Source organism: Macrotis lagotis, chromosome 4 (assembly GCF_037893015.1).
Source record: "Macrotis lagotis isolate mMagLag1 chromosome 4, bilby.v1.9.chrom.fasta, whole genome shotgun sequence".
Taxonomy (NCBI): Eukaryota; Metazoa; Chordata; class Mammalia; order Peramelemorphia; family Peramelidae; genus Macrotis; species Macrotis lagotis.
In genome coordinates this window covers 12,117,764-12,137,584 of record NC_133661.1, presented here as the reverse complement: position 1 = coordinate 12,137,584, position 19,821 = coordinate 12,117,764, and the positions used below count along the sequence as shown (strand labels likewise).

Sequence of the window (19,821 nt, the reverse complement as noted above, 5' to 3'; positions counted from 1 at the left end):
CTGGCTGTAGCACCCTGAACAAATCCGTTCACCTCTGTCTGCCTCAGTTTCCTCATATGAAAAATGGTAGCAGGGCGATGGAGAGAATATTTTTAAAGGGATTTGTCCAAGACCCAGCACATACCGGGCGAATCGTGACTGTGAGTTATTTTGTTGTTTTATCCTCCATCGTTTGTTAGAGCCCCATCACTCTCCATGGATTCCTGTGCCACACTTTGTTTAGCCAGTCCCTAATCCATGGGCTGCCACTTTGTTTCTAGGCTTCTCTGTCCCCAAATACTTTGATGAAATGAGGACTCTGTTGTAGTACGTTTTGGGGAATGAGTGAAAACCTGTAAGTGGAACCTTGGGCTCAAAGGAGAGGGATGGTCTGATACTGGTTCCCAGCTCCACTACCAGTGCCCCCACAGCCCCTCCAACACAGATTCTTCTCATCATTGGTCATCTTTGCATTGAATAGACACTTTCGGGTTTGGAAGGCTTTTACGGGGTAGACTCTGTGTATCTTTTTTCTCAGTGACTTTCCTTGGATTTCTGAGAGAATTGCTTTCGGCCTCCAGTTCTTCATTTCCACCCCAAAGTTCAGTATTTGGTTTTTGGGGGGTGGGTGAGTGCTCTCTCCGTCCCTGCTACATATTTCACTTTGATCAGAAACTCCCACTCTTGATCAAAGTGGGCTATTTTCTGCCTCACCTCTGTCTTGCGACCCCCAGACTTCTTCTTAGTCTTCCCCATGATATTTAGTTCCTGCCCACCCCTGGGTGGCCATGCCATCACCACACTGTCCTTTTCTCTCAGGTCCCTTGGATCTTATCTTCTCATCAGATCTGCCCTGCCAAGCCCCAGGTGTGGATCGTTCCCCATTTGCTGCTGCTGCCTGGGCTTCCCGGGAGGAGGACTCCCTAACTGTTGGCCTCCCCTGCCAACCTTTCAGCTGACAACCACTTGCCTCTTCATCACCTGTCATCTATCTCCGAGGCAAATCCTTGGCCAGCACACATTCCTGCAGACCACCCCGCACGCTCCCTAGTCTTTGATCCCTCTCTTACCCCTGGGCAGCTTCCATCCCCTCTCATCTCCCCCATCCCCCAAAACCTCTCTCTGATGGCCTCATTTCTCCTAAGGCCCTCTATGACTGAGAGCTCCACTTTCCTCCCTCTCTGGATTCTGGCCTCATTCAAATGCTCTCTCAGGTTGCCAGTGTTCTGAGTTGACAAATCCAGGGGTCCTTTCTCAGTCTTCGTCCCTTTTGACCCCTCTGCCTTGGGGCAGTGTCTTGGGCACCATTGATCACTCACTCCACCTGGACACTCTTCTCTCTAGGTTTTCTAGATTCCCTTCTCCCCTTGCCCCACCACCTTTCCTGGTGCTCCTTCCTCTCTGTCTACTCTTTCTCTGATTCCTTGACTCCTTTGCTGGATGCCCCTCCAGACCACCCCACCCCCCGCCTCAGCTGTCCTTTAGGGTTCTGTCCTGGGTCCTCTGCTATTCTCCCTCTATATCACTTCACCAGGTGATTTCATCACAGATTCAGTTAATTCTAGGTTGGTTTTCAAATGAGCTCATTCAATCCTAATCCATTTTTGATCAGTTTTGAGGGGTTTATTGATTAGATTTCTAAATCTTTCAATGTTAATTGATTTTTGCATTATTGAGGTCATTGTATAAATGGTTCTGCCTTGCCTGTTAGTTCATATGAGTCTCAGCATTTATCTGAATTCTTCATACTCATAATTTCTTAGGAGTTCAATAATTTTCTATTAAATTCATAACGCTATTTTTTATTCATTCTTTAAATTGATGGGCACCTAGTTTTCTTTCCATTTTCTATTGTTTCTGATTGAATCCTTTTTCTATGAATTCTGTTTTTAAGGCCTTTAATTCTGTTGAAAACTGTGTGTGTGGGGGGAAGTTAATTAAAACAGGGTCAAACCTATGGGAACTAACCACTTTACTATTTGGATTTCAGCAAAGAAAGAAATATATTCTATCTTTGTCCCTCTGCCTCTTTCTCCTTTGCTTTCTTAAATAGTGAACTTCTTTTTGAGAAATGATCTAGCTTTGCAATTCCTCTATCAAGAAAGTAGTTTCTATACTTGTCTTTTTTCCCAAATTTAATTTTTAGTTAACAGGCATTTTCTCTTTGTGAATGGGAAGAAGAGATCTTTAACAAACTTGAGCTTGCTAAAAGAAGAAACTATTTTAAAAAGTTACATTACGTATTTTAATTTGATATAGTTTCTATTTTCTTTTTAATTGTTTATGCAGATTCACCGGTTGCTATATGCTGTAAACGTTCGAGATACCTTACAAAGCTCTTATCTTCAGGAATTAAAAGAATGTAAAGGGTGATGCTGTGCTGACAGGTTAAATTTTGCCAGGCACCTTGAGACAGAATAAAATGGGTTGCAACCAGGCAGATGTTGCTGAAACATTCTTTGCAGTTTTTACTCCTTGGTTATATTTAATGTTTTCCCTTTGCTTAATGTCTCCTCCCCTCCAGTTTTCTCTGCTTTGGGTTCTGGCTTTCTATCACCCTATAAGAATAAAATATCATTTTAGAGCTAAAGTGAAATGTGAGTAATATTTTGGGAAAAAAAGCTTCTATGGAGGCAGCTAGGTGACTCCAGTAAATGAGCATCTGCCCTGGAGTCAGGAAAATGTGCTTCAAATCCAGCCTCAGACCTCTGTGTGACCCTGGGCAAGTCATTTAACCCTGCTTGTCTCAAAAAGAAAATGCTTATAAGCTTATGCTGTGAACATTTTGAATTTCGCATCTTTATTCTATAGCAATTTGTATTTGTATTCATTGTTATTTTCTTTCAGCCCTTTATAAAATGTATTTGGAACCCTTTGCTTTGGTTACAGATTAAACCATCTTAATCACTATGGTTCCTTTCATCCTAAAAAAAAAAACCTCATTATTTTTAGGGGATGTATATCAAGAGTGATGCTCAGCAAGGTCAAGCACTACAGCCCAGGCTCTAGTGGCGAGACTTGAAGTGGGATCCAAAGATACACTGATGCACTGCCTTGCATTTATTATCATTATCATCATCATCATCATTATTACAAGGCATTGGGGTTAAGTGGCTTGCCCAAGGCCACACAGCTAGGTAATTATTAGGTGTCTGAGGCTGGATTTGAACTCAGGTCCTCCTGACTTCAGGGCTGGTGCTCTAGCCACTGTGCCACCTAGCTACCACCATCCCCCACCCCCACACTTTTATTTTACAAAATTAGTTCTAGAGATTTTTAGAAACTTTGAAGCTACAGATTGTTTTTAGTGGAGTGAACTTTAAATAATCCACTGATCCCCATGGGAGGAACCATAACTAGCTTTTATCTGAAGCTGCTTTTCAAAAGGTATGGATTAAGCAGCCTGTTGGAAATCTTCTGATTAGTTCCAGCTGGGCCAGATGGCCAGTTAGCCAGTTGGGATTACATGGTGGGACTTGGGCAGCTCTGTGACCCCCTGGCTGTTTCCCCACACAGATCCTCAGTTCGTGGTCTGCCAGCTGAAGGTGAAGATCTATACGTCCCCCTCGGGGCCCACGAAGCGGGAAGACAAGTACATGTACTTCGAGTTCCCCCAGCCTTTGCCGGTGTGTGGTGACATTAAAGTGGAATTCTTCCACAAGCAGAACAAGATGCTCAAGAAGGTTTGCCCTTTGATTTGTGGGGTAGAGCATCCCAGGGCTGGGCAGGAGCTGCAGTGAAGTGTGGAGGGGGAGCAGGAGTGAAGAGGCAGCCTCATTTCTCTCCATTGCTGGTCATAATGCTGGATGAAGCCAGGCCAGGGGATGGGAGTCATTAATTACTTTCCTTGGATGTTTTCCTCTTTTTGGAGGAAAAGGCTTTGGGGATTAAGGCATTTGACTTTATCTCTTACTCCCCAGTGAATGTTGAGATCTGTTAGCTGATAGAGGAAGGAAAGTTGAGCTGGGAAACAGGCAGGAAAGGGGGAGGTTAGGTCTGTGAAATGCTCTGGTTTAGGAAGGGAGATGTTTCTGACCTTTGTCAGCCTGTGTGACCTGCACCAAGAGCATTCCATTGAGACCCCCATTGAGAACCTTGGCTCATTAGGTGAAACTTATAATCTGGACCCTGATCCAGAATGGTTACTATTAGTCATTTTCTGGGATCTTTTTTTTTTTTTTAATAAGACACTTCTGAATAAACATTTTCATACGGATACATCTCGTGTTAGTGTTTAATTCATTTTAAACCTTGTGTTCGGATGGTCCCTAAAACATAGAAGTCAATAGAGAACTTAATTTCAATGACTAGAAAGCTTAGATGAACATGGGGAATATTTTGATAGTTGGTGTTCTTGGGGCATGTTACAGAGTCTTGAGGTAAGTCATCGCTGCCATTTTCCAGGGACTATCGATAAAATAATCCACATTTCTACAAGCTCCTTGAGGCTTTATTAATATGAGTAGTTGAACAGGCCATTGCTCATAAAAGATAGAAGTGGATGTTAAGTTGTATTTTACTTTTCAGTAGGAAATGTTTCTTTTTGAGAGTCCAGTAAACTCTTCTAGGAATATGTGTAAGCCAGGGGTTGCAGAGAACCTTCAACAAGGCTTGACTAGACAGGGATGGCCATGGGAAGGCAGGCCTCCAGGCCACTTCAGGACTGGGAAGGATTACATGAGAGCTGTACTTTTTTTTTTTTCTCTGAATGTTATTTTATTTTATTTTTTCAATTCCATGCAAAGATAGTTTTCAAAATGTATCATTCAACAGGTCACATTTTTCGACCTCCCTCCTTTTCTCCTCTCTTCCCATGACAGCGAAGCTTCTGATCTTATCACGTCTAAGGACTAAGCAGCAGAGACTGGATTCAGAGTTTACATTCAGTCTTGCTGCGTGCTGTTGGTGCTGCTGGGCAGCAGAGAGGGGCTTTCATTTGGTCATTAGAAAGGCCAGATAGATGTCCTGGGAATTGGAAGAAGTATTGGTTGTTCTTTTAACAAGAGACTGATAAATTAAGACTCCAGTCCCTGAATTTGTGTCGTAGGGAGAGCACCTCATTGCACCATTTTCTGAAAGCTTACCGTTGTTGGGCTTGGCGGTTCCACAAAGGGGAGTCTAGTGATAGGAGTAGTTGTAAGACGTTAGTGTCTTTAACCTTTGTCCTAAATATTCTGGGGGAGTTATTGCTTCTCTGGTGGCAGAATCATGTCTATGTGATTGGTTGATGGTTAACAAACTTATAAACTGTTTTTATTTTTTAGGACAAAATGTTTCACTTTTGGGTAAATACATTCTTCATACCAGGACCAGAGGAAAACTCAGACAAAGTAGAAAATGGAAGTCTTTGTGGTGATCAAGAGATTGATAGTATTTGCAGTGCCGAGAGGTCAGATAATGACAAGGAATATCTCATACTCACATTATCCAAAAACGATCTTGACAAAGCGAATAAAGACAAGGCCAACAGATATTTTTCTCCAAACTTTAAGGTCAGTAAATCCTTGTGGAGGTTTTCATATTTCAAATTAGACAGAAAAATAACGAATTGCTTCAATTCCTTTTAGAGTGAATTTTGTGAAATTATCTTAAAATAATGTTTATGAAGTTCTTGAGGAGTATCTAAAGAAGCAACATTACCATGTTAATTATCAATGAATTCAATTTTGGTTCCATAAGCATCAATTAAACCCCCACCTAATGTGCTTGCGCTCTGTATTTAAGATTGGAAGTGACACACATAGGAGAGTGGCATCCACCTCCATTAAGAACTTGAGCTGAGATTCTGATCCATGCAGTCCATCCAAATTCATCCCCACAGGTCCCTGGGGGACTTGAGCCATCCCCTTAACCTCTCTGGATCTGACTTTGCTCATCTATAAACAACAGATTAGGTGGCTCTGGGCTCTTCTCGCCTAAACCTGTGGTAGGGTATAGAGTTGGTTAGGATGGCGTCTGGTTAGCTAGCTGAAGCAAGTCAGGAAGTCGCTGCTTTTTCCAAATGTCATTTTAGTTATCTGAGGTTTTTATGACTAATGTCTTTTGGGGGAAAGAAAAGGGGTGGGGGGGAGAAGAGTGCTCTCCAAAGGGACAGGCCTTTGAGGAGCCCGGACAGGTAGAGCAGCTTAGATGGTGTCCTTTGAGTGTAGCCAGAATAACATTTTGCCACTCTTTTTTGTTTTGTTTTGTTTTTTGTTTTTTAGGTTTTTGTAAGGCAAATGGGGTTAAGTGGCTTGCCCAAGGCCACACAGCTAGGTAATTATTAAGTGTCTGAGACTGGGTTTGAACCCAGGTACTCCTGACTCCAGGGCCGGTGCTTTATCCACTGTGCTACCTAGCTGCCCCATTTTGCCACTCTTTCAGTCAGCCTGTGTTTTCATCTTGATCCTGGGGCTGACTTTTGTTTGTCCATGCAGGCCATTCCCTTTGCCAGTCCCTCTTCATCTCAGTTCCCTTCAGCTTAGGCTAAGCCAGCTAGTTCAGTCTATTTCCTTTCTGAGCTGCTGGGATTGGGCTCCTAGGAGAGGCCTGAGTCTCACCAGCCCTTTTACAGCTGGGACCCTGAGCCTGGGGAGGGGAAAGGGCAGCACCCGGGGCCTTGAGTGGAGGGCAGTGCCAGCCTCCTTCCAGGACCCTGCCCTGCATCTCACTGAGAGGAATGTCTTTGGGACATGGGGATCTAGGTTTGCCAGGTTGCTTTAAGATACCTCTAAATCCTTTTTTTCTAGGATGAAGGTATTCAAATCCTTCTTATTATGAATCCTTCAGATTCTTAAGTTATAAAAAGTCATGTGCAATTGCAAATGATTTTTTTCCAGCCAGAGCATCTCATGAGGCAGCTCAAGCTGGCAAAGCCCTTTTGAGGTATTGATGTTAGGTGTATCAGGACTGTAGAAGCCTGGTGTGTCAAACCAAGGGCCAAGGGGTGCTCCCACCACTTGTGGAGACACACCAGCCATTCTGGAGATCCGTGGTTCTCCCCAAGTTCCAGTCTTCAGACTCCTGGTGTCCTTAAGACTCTTCCAGGGGATCTGCAATGACAAATAAAGCCAAGGCATCACCCACATAAATGGAAGCTTTTTGGGTCCTCGGTTTTTATGAGTAGAAAAGGATCCTGAGATTAAAAACTTGGAACTACCAGAGTTCTGCTCAAGGAACTCCATGGTGGTCTTCTGTCTGCCTGGGACCCCTTCATTTGGTTCCATGGCGCCTTCCCCTCTTTCTGCTCCTCTCCTCTCCTTTTCCATTCTTTGGTTTCTGACCCTTTTGAATCTTAAAAGGACTAAGGACATTTATTGTTGATGAGGAAGGGCAGTTATCCCAAAGGTACTGCTGTGAGCCCTTCTAGCCTCCTTAGGACTAGAGGGACCATAGCGGTTGGTAAACAGGAAAGCTAAGGCACTGTCCTGGCATCAAACAGCTTGGTCAGGGCTGGTGCAGGATTTGAACTCGGGGTTTATGATTTCAGCTTTGGTGCACAGTCTGACACTCCATGCTGCCCTCAAAACAAAGCTACCTGGACCTTTGTATTCACTGATGCTTGAACCTGGTTTCTTTCGGGTCCAACATACAAAATAAATTTGTACTTCAAGAACATAATATTGCTAATTTTGTTGGTTGTAAAAATGTATAATTTCAAGTGTGTTATGGATTAATTTGTCCCACTGGGATGGCTTGCATATCTCTCAGCATCACTTAGTTCTGAACTGAAAGGGTTAACAAACCAACACTTAGTTATCGTTCGTCTAAATTGATTTCAAAATTAATGAAAATGTTAGAATTATGAGCTTCTAAAATCAAGGCATTTGCTCTGAAAGTTTGTATTAATCTCTGGGCCCTCCCCAGAGCTGCTCCTCTGAACGCTGGGTCTGCTAGCCACCCGTGTAGATGACTGTGGGGTTGAGAAACCAGACGTGCTGGGCCCTGACCTGGTTGGAAGCCAGCTCCTCTGGACCGACCTCCTCTTCCGGGAGTGGGGACCGCCCCAGACAGAGGGCCGCCTCCTAGCAGGCTGATGTCGCTGTGGATTTTCACTGGAGGGTTTGCTTTTGTCTCTTTTTCCTCCAGGTGAAGCTTTTCTTCACAAAAACCGTTGAAGAGCCGTCAAACCCAGAGGCCAGCAGTTCCACTTCGGTCACCCCGGACGTTAGTGACAATGAACCTGATCATTATAGATACTCGGACACCACTGACTCTGACCCAGAGAACGAGCCTTTTGATGAAGATCAACACACACAGATCACAAAAGTCTGAATATTTTTTTTATCAAGAGGGAAAAAATATCAGAGACAAACTTGAAGAACCTGAAAAAGGACCTTTTTTTTAAATGGCAATAGGACATTGTATCAGCTGACCAGTGATAGGAACAGTGACCTTTCCCTGACCAGTTCCGTCGGGGCCTCTCCACAGGTGACAGGCTTGCGACGCTCGTCCCGTCCTGTGGGAAGGAGGCTGCCTCGTTATCATCTGTATATACCTTTTGTGTTCAAAGGACACTTAAAGTTTCAATTAGGAAAAATAAAGATGGCACTTTCCCTTTTTCCAGTTTTATACAAGTGGAGGCAGACCTGGTGTGTGATGCGTAGGGATGTCCCTTTGTGTTCTGTCCCCTCCCGATGTGGCTTCCGAGCTCCCCGAGTGTCCCGGTTCACAGCCTGCCCCTTTGCACTCACGTGGCGACAGATAGGGCTGCGGTTGGTGGCGAGGAGTCCCTAGGGTCTGACTCCGGTGTAATTGCATGGATTGGGGTAGGGGCGAGGGAAGAATGCTCAGAAAGGAATCTCTTTGATGCTGGACTCTGGACCAGGTACCATCTCCAGCTGTTCTACAGGCACCTTTCTTTAGCATGCTAGTCATTCATCCTGGACATTGGAGAAATTGGCCGCTCTCACTGCTTGGTGTTTGTGCATTTTATTTTTTTAAGCATATTGGTGCTAGAAAAGGCAGCTAGAAGGAGGGATTCTGTATTAGGGGTACAGGAATGAACCTTCCGCAACATCCTAGAGCCCCACGGGTGAGGGTCTAAGCCGAGGTGGGGGGGGGGTCCTAGCTACGAAGAAACACAGTGACAATGACTTCACCATACAAATGTGGAGGCCCTTGAGAGTCCAGACTGCTGCTCCTCCTGCCTGGGGGAGGCCAGTGCTACAGGTCAGAGGTTGTTAGTCCACACGCCCGCCCCCCAGTTCACCCCCCTCTCCCCCTGCCCACCTCCCCGCTGCAGCGGCTTCATGTGCCACCGGCACCGCAGGTTCCCTTTGGAGGTTCCCCGGTCAGTGAGACCGAAGCCTCGCGATGCATTGATTCGGTCACCTAGCCATCAGCTGTTCCGCCCTTGGACCGCACACATTCGATCACCATGAGTTTTGCAGTTTTGCACACTTTTTTTAATGTCATTAACTGTTAGGGAATTTTACTTGAAGAATACTTAGCACCTAGAATATTTATATATTGAGAAAGACCATGACACACAGTAAAGAGGAAACAAGGAACTTCTCGGCCCTGCCCAGCTCCTCCTGACCCCGCAGGCTTGGTCAGCTCTTCAGAAATAGATTTCTGTTTAAACTGGCAGTGTTGTATCCTTTGTCCGGAGGGCTCTAGTTGGAAGGAGGGGCTCGCGCAGCCCTTTTGAGTGTTGCCTCCTAGGGAGCGTGCCCAGACCCCGGGAGATCGGCAGGGAACAACTGGTAGGGCTTAGCAGACGGGAGGATGCTGTTGAAATTTTTTTCCAGAAATTTGGTGTACTTCAAACTTTTACCTTCAGAAAATTCAGATTACATTTCTTTCTGGTGTAAAATCCCATTTTAATTAACTCATTGGTGCTGACATTGTTCATTAGCTGTGGTCTGACCTCATTAATATTGAATTGAGAATGCATCCGGCCTAGTCCAAGCAGCATTGGTAGAGTTTGGATGGTGATTCGATTGGACGGGATGTCATCCAAAGAATCTTGGTCAAGAAGGCAACACTAGCGATATCTGTTGGGCAGTTCCCTTCAGCAGATTCACGATTCATGTCTCCCCAGCTCCTCTGATTTACACGTTTGTATCGAAATATCTTTATGTACAAAAAATAGTGCTTTGGCGCTCACGTGCAACGCTGGTGCAAGTGGCCAGTGGCAGATAGTCACCCCTGAGATAGACACGAGAAATTGGTCTCCCACCACTCACCAAAACAGTTCTTGCTGACTAAATTCATCATTCACGCTTTCAAATACTTTAGTTATTGACACTGTTGGCTCCAGTTTTGGGCTCAAGACGTTACAGTTTAATTTGTGTCGCTCCGCCGGGGCCGGAGGCCCGGTTGGAAGCCGTGACATTCTGACGGGCTTTTGCACTCTACTTCCTTTTCCTTTGGAATGTGAAGGTCTGAATGAGGGTTTCAATTCTGAATGTTTCCACGTTTTTGAGAAGCCTTGCTTACATTTTATGGTGTAGTCATTGGAAATGGAAAAATGGCATTATATATATATATTATATATATAAATATATATTATAATACTCTCCTATACTTTATTTCAGTTACCATCCCCATAGAACTTGACAAGAATTACTACGACTGAAAGGTTTTTTGAGTCCTTATGAAAACTTTATTTATGACAGTATTCACAAGTAGCCTGAGATGCATTCTGTAGCTCATCTCTTTGAGTTTCTGGACTGTATGCTTCAACTTTTTGGATGTGCAGCAGCTTCCGTGTCTGAAATTACTTGAAGGCATCCACCCCTCTCCACAGACGTCCCCCAGCCCCTGGAGCCCCCTCCCCCAGTCCCCAGAGCCCCCCCCCCGTCCCCCGGAGCCCCCACCCTCCCCGGACTCTCTTTGCCACCATGATCGAAGGGCGATTGAACAGAAAGCATAAAGAGGATGTGCTGTGGCGCGGGCTGTAAACCTCGGTGGAGTTTACAGGCGGCCTCGGATGTTTCAGCTTTAAAATTCAATTAGGGTGCAAGGTCCGTGTTGTAGTTCTAGAAAACGTGTGCAATATGTTGACGATGGCTGTGGTTGCCACCAAGTGCCTCGTTCACCTTTAAATACTGTTAGAGCGCGTCCTGCATGCAGGTGGAAGGGCTGGAGCCGGGCTCTGGCCCGGGGGCTCCCGAGGGGCCTCGACTCTGCCCGCTCACATTTTCAGTCTGTTTCCCTATAGAGTATATAGCCTACAAGTCGAGTCTGTTCAGCAGCCTTACTCGGATTCAGCCTCTTGAGATCCTCTAGTGCTGTGCCTCAGTGGCTCCGTGGGGAGTGCGATGCTCTGAGGATACACAACCACCATCATCCAATGTGTACAGGAGAATTAATGCCTCATACCAATCAGATGTCCATTTGTTATTGTGTTTGTTAACCCTTTATCTCTTAGTGTTATAAACTCCACTTAAAACTGATTAAAGTCTCATTCTTGTCACTGTCTGGGTCTTTTATTAAATGAACATTTTGGACAGAAACTGCCACTGTGGCTGTTTTAAACGGCGGGTTCCCAGGTATAGAAGTGGGGGGGGGCCTTGGCTCGCAACAGAGGGGGTGGAGGAGGCGGCTTGGGGAGAAGCACTTTGTCTTCTCGGCATCCTGGGAAAGGTTCCCATCACTTGATAAAAGGGGGGGGTCGTCCTATTAAACTACAATTTACGTCTGAGTGTCCGGTCATTCAATCCAAGAATGGGAAAGAGAAGTCCTTGCCTGGCTTGAGCCATCTCTACTTTCATCGGGGTCAGGCAGAATGCTCCCGTGCCCCAGGAGAGGCCTTGGAATGTCCCGAACCCACCCTTGGGGCTCTCCTGGGTCAGAGATGGCCAGCCCCAGCCCCAGAACCCTCCCTGACTTGGGAGTCTTGGAGGGAGCCAGGACCATGGGGGAATAGGCAGAAGCTTCCACATGGGGCATCCTCGAGAGATGGAAGGATGGTCTCTATGTTGGATCCGACCTGAGAGATTTGTGCAGTTTGGGGTTCAAGGGTTTGAATCTAAAATCTGCCCCTGTGGATTATAGGACCCTGGGCCTTTCACAGCTCGGACCCTTGCTCTTTTACTCTTGTAAAACAAGGAGATTGGCCTAGACGAACAGTGAACGCTGTTGGGCAGGGGAAGGTCAGGGACCAACTGTGGAAATGGAATTGTTCTCTTGGATGGTCACTTCGTAGCTCGGGGCCCAGAGATGAAAGCTCTGGATGTGGACTTGGGAAGACTTGAGTTCAAGTGCTGCCCCAGACGCTTGGGGTGACCCTAGTTAAGTAAGTCACTCCACCTCTCCCTGTCCCCTTATCTATAACGTCAGGTCATAGCAGTGCCTGCTCCACGTGCCGGCAGTGAGGCTTCAGGGAGAAAACGGGTAAAGCTTTTGGCAGACTCCGAGGTGAGCATGCCATAGGCACCGGATGCCCCATGACCTCCCAAGGACCTTCGCCAAGTCCCCGGTGCTGTGTAAGTTCGCATTCGACTGGAATCGTGAAACCGGTTCAAGTTTACATTTAGTTTTGCCAAAAAGACTGCAATTTGGGTAGGTTGTGCTGCTGCTCTTGGACCTTGGATAAATGCTTCATTACACCTGGACTCCCAGCACGTGATGGCCCGCTCAGGAGTAATGCTTGAGTATGGTGGGAGACTATGAAGTTCTCATTGATGTTGTGTCCTTTACCATCTTTCCCCCACTATCTCTCCGCCTGCCTCTCTTTTAGCCATCTTCTAGATCAATACTCTAAAAACAGAAAAGAGGAAAAAGAAGTTGGAAAATATGTGCCATATATCACTCTTAATTGTCTAAGTTCAAGTCTGGCCTCAGACACTGGTTGGTGTGACCCTGGGCAGGTCACTTAACTCTGCCTCAGTGTCTTCATCTGTAAAATGAGAAGAAAGTGGCAAAGCCCTGCTCCCTTGTGGGGTCACCAAGAGCTGGACCTGACTACACAACAGCACCACACTCTGGACCTCAGCTGTTGGGCTAGTGGGGGGACTGTATCTTTTCTAGGGAACTATAAGTTTGCAACATGCCTGGATTTAAAACATTTTTAATTGACCATCATGGTTGTGCATGTTTTTTCCTTGGTCCATGTGGCTCTTTCTCTGCTTCTCTCTACTCATTTGTCCCTTCTTATAGCACAATATTTCTATTACACGCATGCACTGTGGTTTGTTCAGAATTCTCCATTTGATGGGATCGAACTTATTTCTAATGTATTGTTATCACAAAAATGCTGCTACAGAGTGTGTGGGGAATGTGATGCTCTGAGGATACACGACCACCACCGAGCAATGTGTACAGGCGAACTGCCCCACATTAGCTTGTCTATGACAACTTCTTAGCAGTCAGTTGTAATGGGATCTCTAAGTCAAAGAGAACGATGGACCTTTGGTGACTTAATTGCAAAATGCGCAATTGTTACCCCCCTTTAACCCTCTAGCGTAGACCAGCCTATCTTTATCCTCTGTGCCAATTTGCAGAATGATCCGAAATCTCTGGATTATTTTGCTTTGCTTCTCTGTCAGGGTAGTGTCTTGCAGAAATGTCACCATTCTCTTCCATACCCACCCCAGTCAGTTCTGAGATAGCTATGAGCTCAAAATGATACTGGATAGAAATCTATGTAGATTTGTGATTCCCACCTTCCTATTTCAGAACCAATAAAAGGCTATTTTTTAAATTCATTTAAAGTTTCAAATGTATATCCAAATTTTACCATTGGTTTTCTCTTTTTCCATTAGTCCAAAAATATTTTTGTTAAATAACTTATCAGACTTTTCCTGGACTCTCACAAAGGTATATTTGTGTGTCACTCACATACTTATTTGGTGCTATTCTTACCACTTTTACAACTGGGGCCAAGGTGTGAGGACAGCCTTTTCCTAGTTGTGGGTAAAAAAGGTCTGAATATCCAAGACAGCAGTATAATATTGGCAGTTCATCATAAATAGGAGAGACGTCTTGGTCCTTAGGGTGGCTGACTGAACTCTATCTTAAGGCTGCTTTCCCATGACCTTTTCATCTTCATAGCCGTTCTTGCAAGCTTATTGTGACTCTTCAGACTAGTGCAACTAAGATACCTGATGATTTTGTTATTGGGTTAAACTAAAGAAACCTTGCAATATTTTGAGATTTTTGCATTTGAAACAGCTACTTTTGGGCAGTTGGTAAATATTTTTGTGATGCCTTTAGGACACTAACTCTAGAATTTATTTAAAATGAAAATTGATGGTTCTACATTTAATTTTACAATGTATAATATATTTTATTTTATTTCATTTCATTTATTTATTTATTTATTTTTAGGGTTTTGCAAGGCAAATGGGGTTAAATGGCTTGCCCAAGGCCACACGGCTAGGTAATTATTAAGTGTCTGAGATCGGATTTGAACTCAGGTCCTCCTGACTCCAAGGCCGGTGCTTTATCCACTGCGCCACCTAGCTGCCCCTCAGAGGTATTCTTAACTTCCAGTCATCCTAGTGTTTAAGTACAAGATCTCTCCTATTTCAGTTGTAAACTTTATTAGCAAACATTTTTTGGAAGAATTATTTTCCTCCAGTCCTGAAATTGATTACATTTTTTTATGGTAAAGGTGATGCCTGAATACATATATACATATATACATACATACATATGTATATACATATATAGATATATATATGTATATATCATATCATATCATATCATCCCCAATTCTTCTATAATTAAGGATAAGATAGACGCTTCCCCAGGTCATAGAATCAGGAACATTAGCGGATTTTCATTCATATATGAAATGAAATATATATGAATGAAAGTAATTTCAAAAAGATTTAAGCAGATGATATAGATGGGTTTTAAATGATTTATTGTGACCAGTTTGTGATCCTTCAAAAGTTTTATGCCATTGTTAATATATATTATTGTTTCTTTGAACCATGCTAAGACTTCCCTGATAAAGTTGGTTCAGAATTTCATTTTTAAACACTTTTTAAAAAAAATTAGAAAGGATATATTCATTCCATACTGCTTGACATGATATTTGCTACTATGGAATTCTTTTAGTGGAGCATATTTTGGCTTCTCTTTCCATAAACATCGATTAAAATTTCTAGGCCCTTTTCTTTTTCCCTTATTAATCAGTGACCACCCAAATTGGATCATTCAGCACCTCCCCTCCCCCCTTTTTTCCCTTTTGTCCTAGCAATTTAAATGTTGAGGGTTTTTCCCATTTAACAGCCTTACCAAAGGGTATGCGGTAAGATAACAGAAATAGATTTAGGATAATCTCGAAGTGTGCTAGTTGCTAAATTTAGGAATTTGTCTTCTTTAGCTGAATTATAATTTCATAAATCAAGGATTATAGGTTTAGAACTAAAAGAAAAATATGAGATCATTTGGTCCACTTCCTGAGGCCCATCAATGTTAAGTGACTTAAGCAGGGCCACTGATCTTATGGGAAGAAAAAATGATGCAATAAATGAAATGTATAACAATTTTTTTAAGTTCACCTTTCTGAATTTCTTTCCTCCAAACTTTCCTTCTCTATTTAGAAAGCAAAAAACCTAAAACCTTTTACAATGTGTAGTCAAGTAAAATACACCCCCAAGTTAGTCATGCCCCCCCTAACAAGGACAACAAAAATATACATCTCAAACTACACTCTATCACCTCAAAATGGAGGTAGATTAGCATATTTCATCATGAATTCTCTGGAATTGTTGTTCATCATTTTGATTATAGTTTCTAAATCTTTCAAAATTGTTTTTACAATATTGCTATTGAGTATAAATGGTTTTCCTGCTCACTTCACTTTGCATTAGTTCGTGCAAATCTTAAATTTCTCTGAAATCATCCCATCTTTTCTTACAGCACAGCAATACTCCATCACATTCACAGACTAGACCATAGCTTGTTCAGCCATTCCCTATTTCTCTGAGACCATGAAAATTGCTGCTATAAGAATTTTTGTAGATGTGAGTCCTTTTCCTCTTTGTTCTCCTTGGTGTATAAACCTAGTATAAATATCTCTGGGTTGAAGAGGATGGACAGTTCCCGACATAGCTAGAAATTTAACATAGAAACCAATTGAAAAGATTTTCCTCAGTTTCCTGCTTCAAATTTTTGCCACATTGGTTTTACTTTTATAAAAACTAGTCAAAACTGTCCATCTTACCTTTTGGAATCCTCTTGCGTAGTCACAAACTCTTCCTCGTCCAGAGATCTATCAGGGCATAGATCCAAATTGCTTTCCAGAATAGTCATTCTGGACCAGTCCACAGTTCCACCAATAGTATGTTTAATGGACCTGTTTTTCCAAACCCTTCCAACATTTGTCATTTTTTTTCTTACAACTTTGGCAGTCTGGTGAATGTGAAGTGGTCCCTTAGAACATTAATTTGCATTTCTCTAAATGATCACTGAAAGATTTTTTCAAATATCACTTGATATATTAGATTTCTTTCCCTGAAAATTGTCTACTCCTTTCCTTTGACCATTTATTAATTAGGGAATGGCTCTTAGCCATAAAAATTTGAGCCAGTTCCCTATATAGCTAGAAATTTAGTAGAGGAAATAATTGAAACGATATCCCCTAGTTTCCTGCTTCTAATTTTCGCCACACTGGTTTTATTTTTATAGTCAAAACTCCATTTTGCCTTCTGGGATCCTCCCATGGAGTTACAAAGTCTTCCTCATCCAGAGATCTGACGGGGATTTTCTAATTCCTTTTCTTCCGATTTGTTTTGATTACACAAGTCTACATTTGAAGCTTAGCTTGGTATATATGTGAGTCTTTATCTAGTTTCTGCCAGACAAATTTCCAGTTTTCCCATTAGTTTTTGTCAAATTTGAGTTCTTATCCCAATAAATTCAATCTTTGGGTTTATCTAGTATTTGGATACTAGATTCATTTATTTCTTCATATTGTGCATTAAATCGGCCCCATTTATCAACCCATGTTGATATGTTGCTATTTGATTTCTTCCCACTTCTTTTATTGTTTTCCCTTGGAGTGGGGGGAGGCAGGTAGGTGGCACAGTGAATAGAGCCCTGGCCTTGGATTCAGGAAGGGAGTTTGAATCCAGCCTCGGATACTTGCCACATACTAGCTGTGTGACCTTGGGTAAGTCACTTAACCCTGACTGGCTCTCATCCAGGGCCATCTCCAGTAGTCCTGATTCAAATCTGGCCACTGGACCCAGATGGTTCCGGAGGAGAAAATGAGACTGGTGACTTAACACAGCCCCTCGCTCAAATCCATTTCATGTGCTTGTCATGGCATTACCTCCCTGTTGTAGTGGTCTTCAAAAATGAGGGAAAACATTATTATTTTTCTCTTGAGATACTAGAATTTTTGTTCTTCCAGATGATTTCTGATATTTTTATTAACTTTTTTTTTTTGATAAGATAGTGGGGTTGTCACTTGCCCAAGGTCACACAGATCATTATTAAGTGTCTGAGGCCGGATTTGAAATCAGGTCCTCCTGACTCCAGGCCTGGTACTCTATCCACTGTGCCACCTAGCTGCCCCCTCTCTCCAATTAATTTTTAATGATTTTTGCAGTGACCCATTACTGAAAATTATTTTCTTTACTATATGTACTGTAAAAGATGTGTTTAGCATTTCTGTTTTTCAGCATTGGTTGATAAAATTTTTATACCCTAATATAATGACCAATTTTTGCTTACACCACTGAGAAATATGCATACTCCTATTACCATTTAAAACTTCCTAGAGGATAATTATATCTAACTTCTCTAAAATTCTCTTCATATCTTTAAGTTTTCTTTCCTTTTTTTCCTTTCCTACTTTCCTTCTTTTTTATCTTTCTTTCATGTTAGATTTATCTAGATTTGAAAAGAGGGATAAATTGAAGTCCTCATTATGATTTTAATTAATTTATTAATTTTTCTTTTGGTGCATATGTTTTTTAGTATTTATATTAATTCATTGTCTGTACTACCTTTCAGCAAAATATGCTTTTGCTATTTATCTCTTGTAATTAAGCCTATTTTTTGTCTTATTTGCAACTGTGATTGCTACACTTGCCTTTTTTTTTAACTTCAGCTGAAGCATAATAGATTTTGTTCCAGTCCCTTATTTTGATTCTGCATGAATCTTTTTTTTCCTTTTAAATGTGCTTCTTATAACCAACCATATTTTTGGATTCTGCTTTTTAATCCATTCTGCTCTCCAGTTTTATGGGTGAGTTCATACCACTGGCATCATGTTGATTATTCTTAATTAGTTTCCCCTCTGACCTCTTATCTTTTTTGCTTCAATTTCTTTTCTATCCCTGGGGCTCTAGATTTGGTAAAATCTGCTTCTGCCCTCCTGCCCCTCTTCTCTTTCCCTCCTTCAGTGGTGCCCAGTTATAGATTGTTAGTCTTTTCTCCAAACCGCATCTTCAAAATCAACCCTCTTTAGTTAGTTTGTTTTGCTTACAACTAATTCCTTTCTTAATCTACCCTTGCCTCTTATTTCACCCCCCTCCATTTTCCCTTTTTCTGCCAGTTTCCGTGTTCAGTGAAATATGCTTCTGGTTCTCTCCTTCTTCCTCTGACTAAGACAGATGACAGTGAGGTTCTAGTGTGGCCTGGTTGTCTAGCCTTCCTCCTTGTCATGGTTGCCAATTTATCTCTATGTACTTTCCCTCTCCTTTGCTCTCCCTTCTTCTCTAGTTCATCCCTTCCCCTCTTCCATTATTCCCATAAGATTACCAAAATATACAAAACAACTCTCTATTTTTAATGTCCAGGTCTCCCCTGGAAGAAGACAGGCTAATGTTGAATAGGGTCGGTTTCCTTCTTTCTACACATATCCCCATTGGTTTAGTTCTCAACATCTCTCCCCTTTCCATGTCTTCACTCATTTGCACAATCTTGTCATTTCTTTTTCCACATAGATCCCTTCCCTGTGCTCGCAGTCTCCCCAGGACCTTACTACCGCTTGTTTAGACCTTTGAAGTCTTTTTATCATTAGTTTCCCAATATCTAGCTTTTCTCCTCCTTCCATTATCATCCATTCAGCCAATGACGTTGCTGACCACATTGCTCCCCTGCTCAAAAATCCTTAGGGGCTCTGTATTGTCTCCAATAAAAGATTCCTCAGCAGCATTGAAAGCTCTCCCAGTTTTGACTCTTGAGATTTATTTCATCTTGCTCTCCAATCCTTCCAAACTGACCTTGTCCCCTGCCCCAAATTCCCTATTTGCCTCTTACCTCGGTGACAATTGCGCCTTCTCCCCTCCTGGACGGCTTTTGTGGTCCAGGTTCAACCTTTCCTGACTCCCTCTGGCTGGGCTGGGCTTCTTCTCTCCTCAAATTACCTGTATTTACTTCTGTGTGCTCACATTGTCTTCCCTGGTTTTAGAAAGTAACCTTTCTGAGGGCAGGGACTCTTGTATTTATTTGTGTGCTTCCTAATTAGCACAGGTGGCTGAGAAGTAACAGGTTCTAAATAAATGCTCAGTAAAATTAGGGCTCATTTTAAATACCACCTCTTCTGGAAAATTCTGGCCTCAGATTTTTCCTAGGTAACATTTTAGGTTTCTTATGCATGTTCTGTTGTGAAAAATATTTCACATATATCTAACTTGTAAATTCATTTAACTGGAATATTATTCCCAAGATAAGTTTGTCTTTTATCTAGGACCTTGTATATTATGTGGCCTATGTATGTATTATATTTGTCTGAGTTTATAAGTAGCATAATGTTTAAAATGGGGTTTTATTTAAGGACATTTATGGAATGTTGGACAGTTTGGGGCAGTAAATATTCACAACAGTTATAACTGAATGGGAATGATAAAAAATAAAGCTGTGAAATTATAACAATCTAGCTTGCCCCTTCACCTCATGACATATGAGAAAATACTAATCCCTTTGTGGCCAAGGGGACCCTTGGGGATT

At 42.5% G+C, this 19,821-nt stretch overlaps 1 protein-coding gene across 1 annotated transcript in view; it reads left to right on the top strand.

The window, feature by feature from the left end:
• The window catches only part of PTEN (phosphatase and tensin homolog), a 71,776-nt gene extending 60,396 nt beyond the window's left edge, over positions 1-11,380 (top strand). The window contains exons 7-9 of the mRNA XM_074232249.1: positions 3,496-3,662; positions 5,244-5,471; positions 8,047-11,380. Of these exons, the coding sequence (XP_074088350.1) occupies positions 3,496-3,662; positions 5,244-5,471; positions 8,047-8,232 (581 nt within the window). The 3' untranslated portion in view covers positions 8,233-11,380. The remainder of the gene's footprint in view (positions 1-3,495; positions 3,663-5,243; positions 5,472-8,046) is intronic.
• Positions 11,381-19,821: the final 8,441 nt, after the last annotated feature.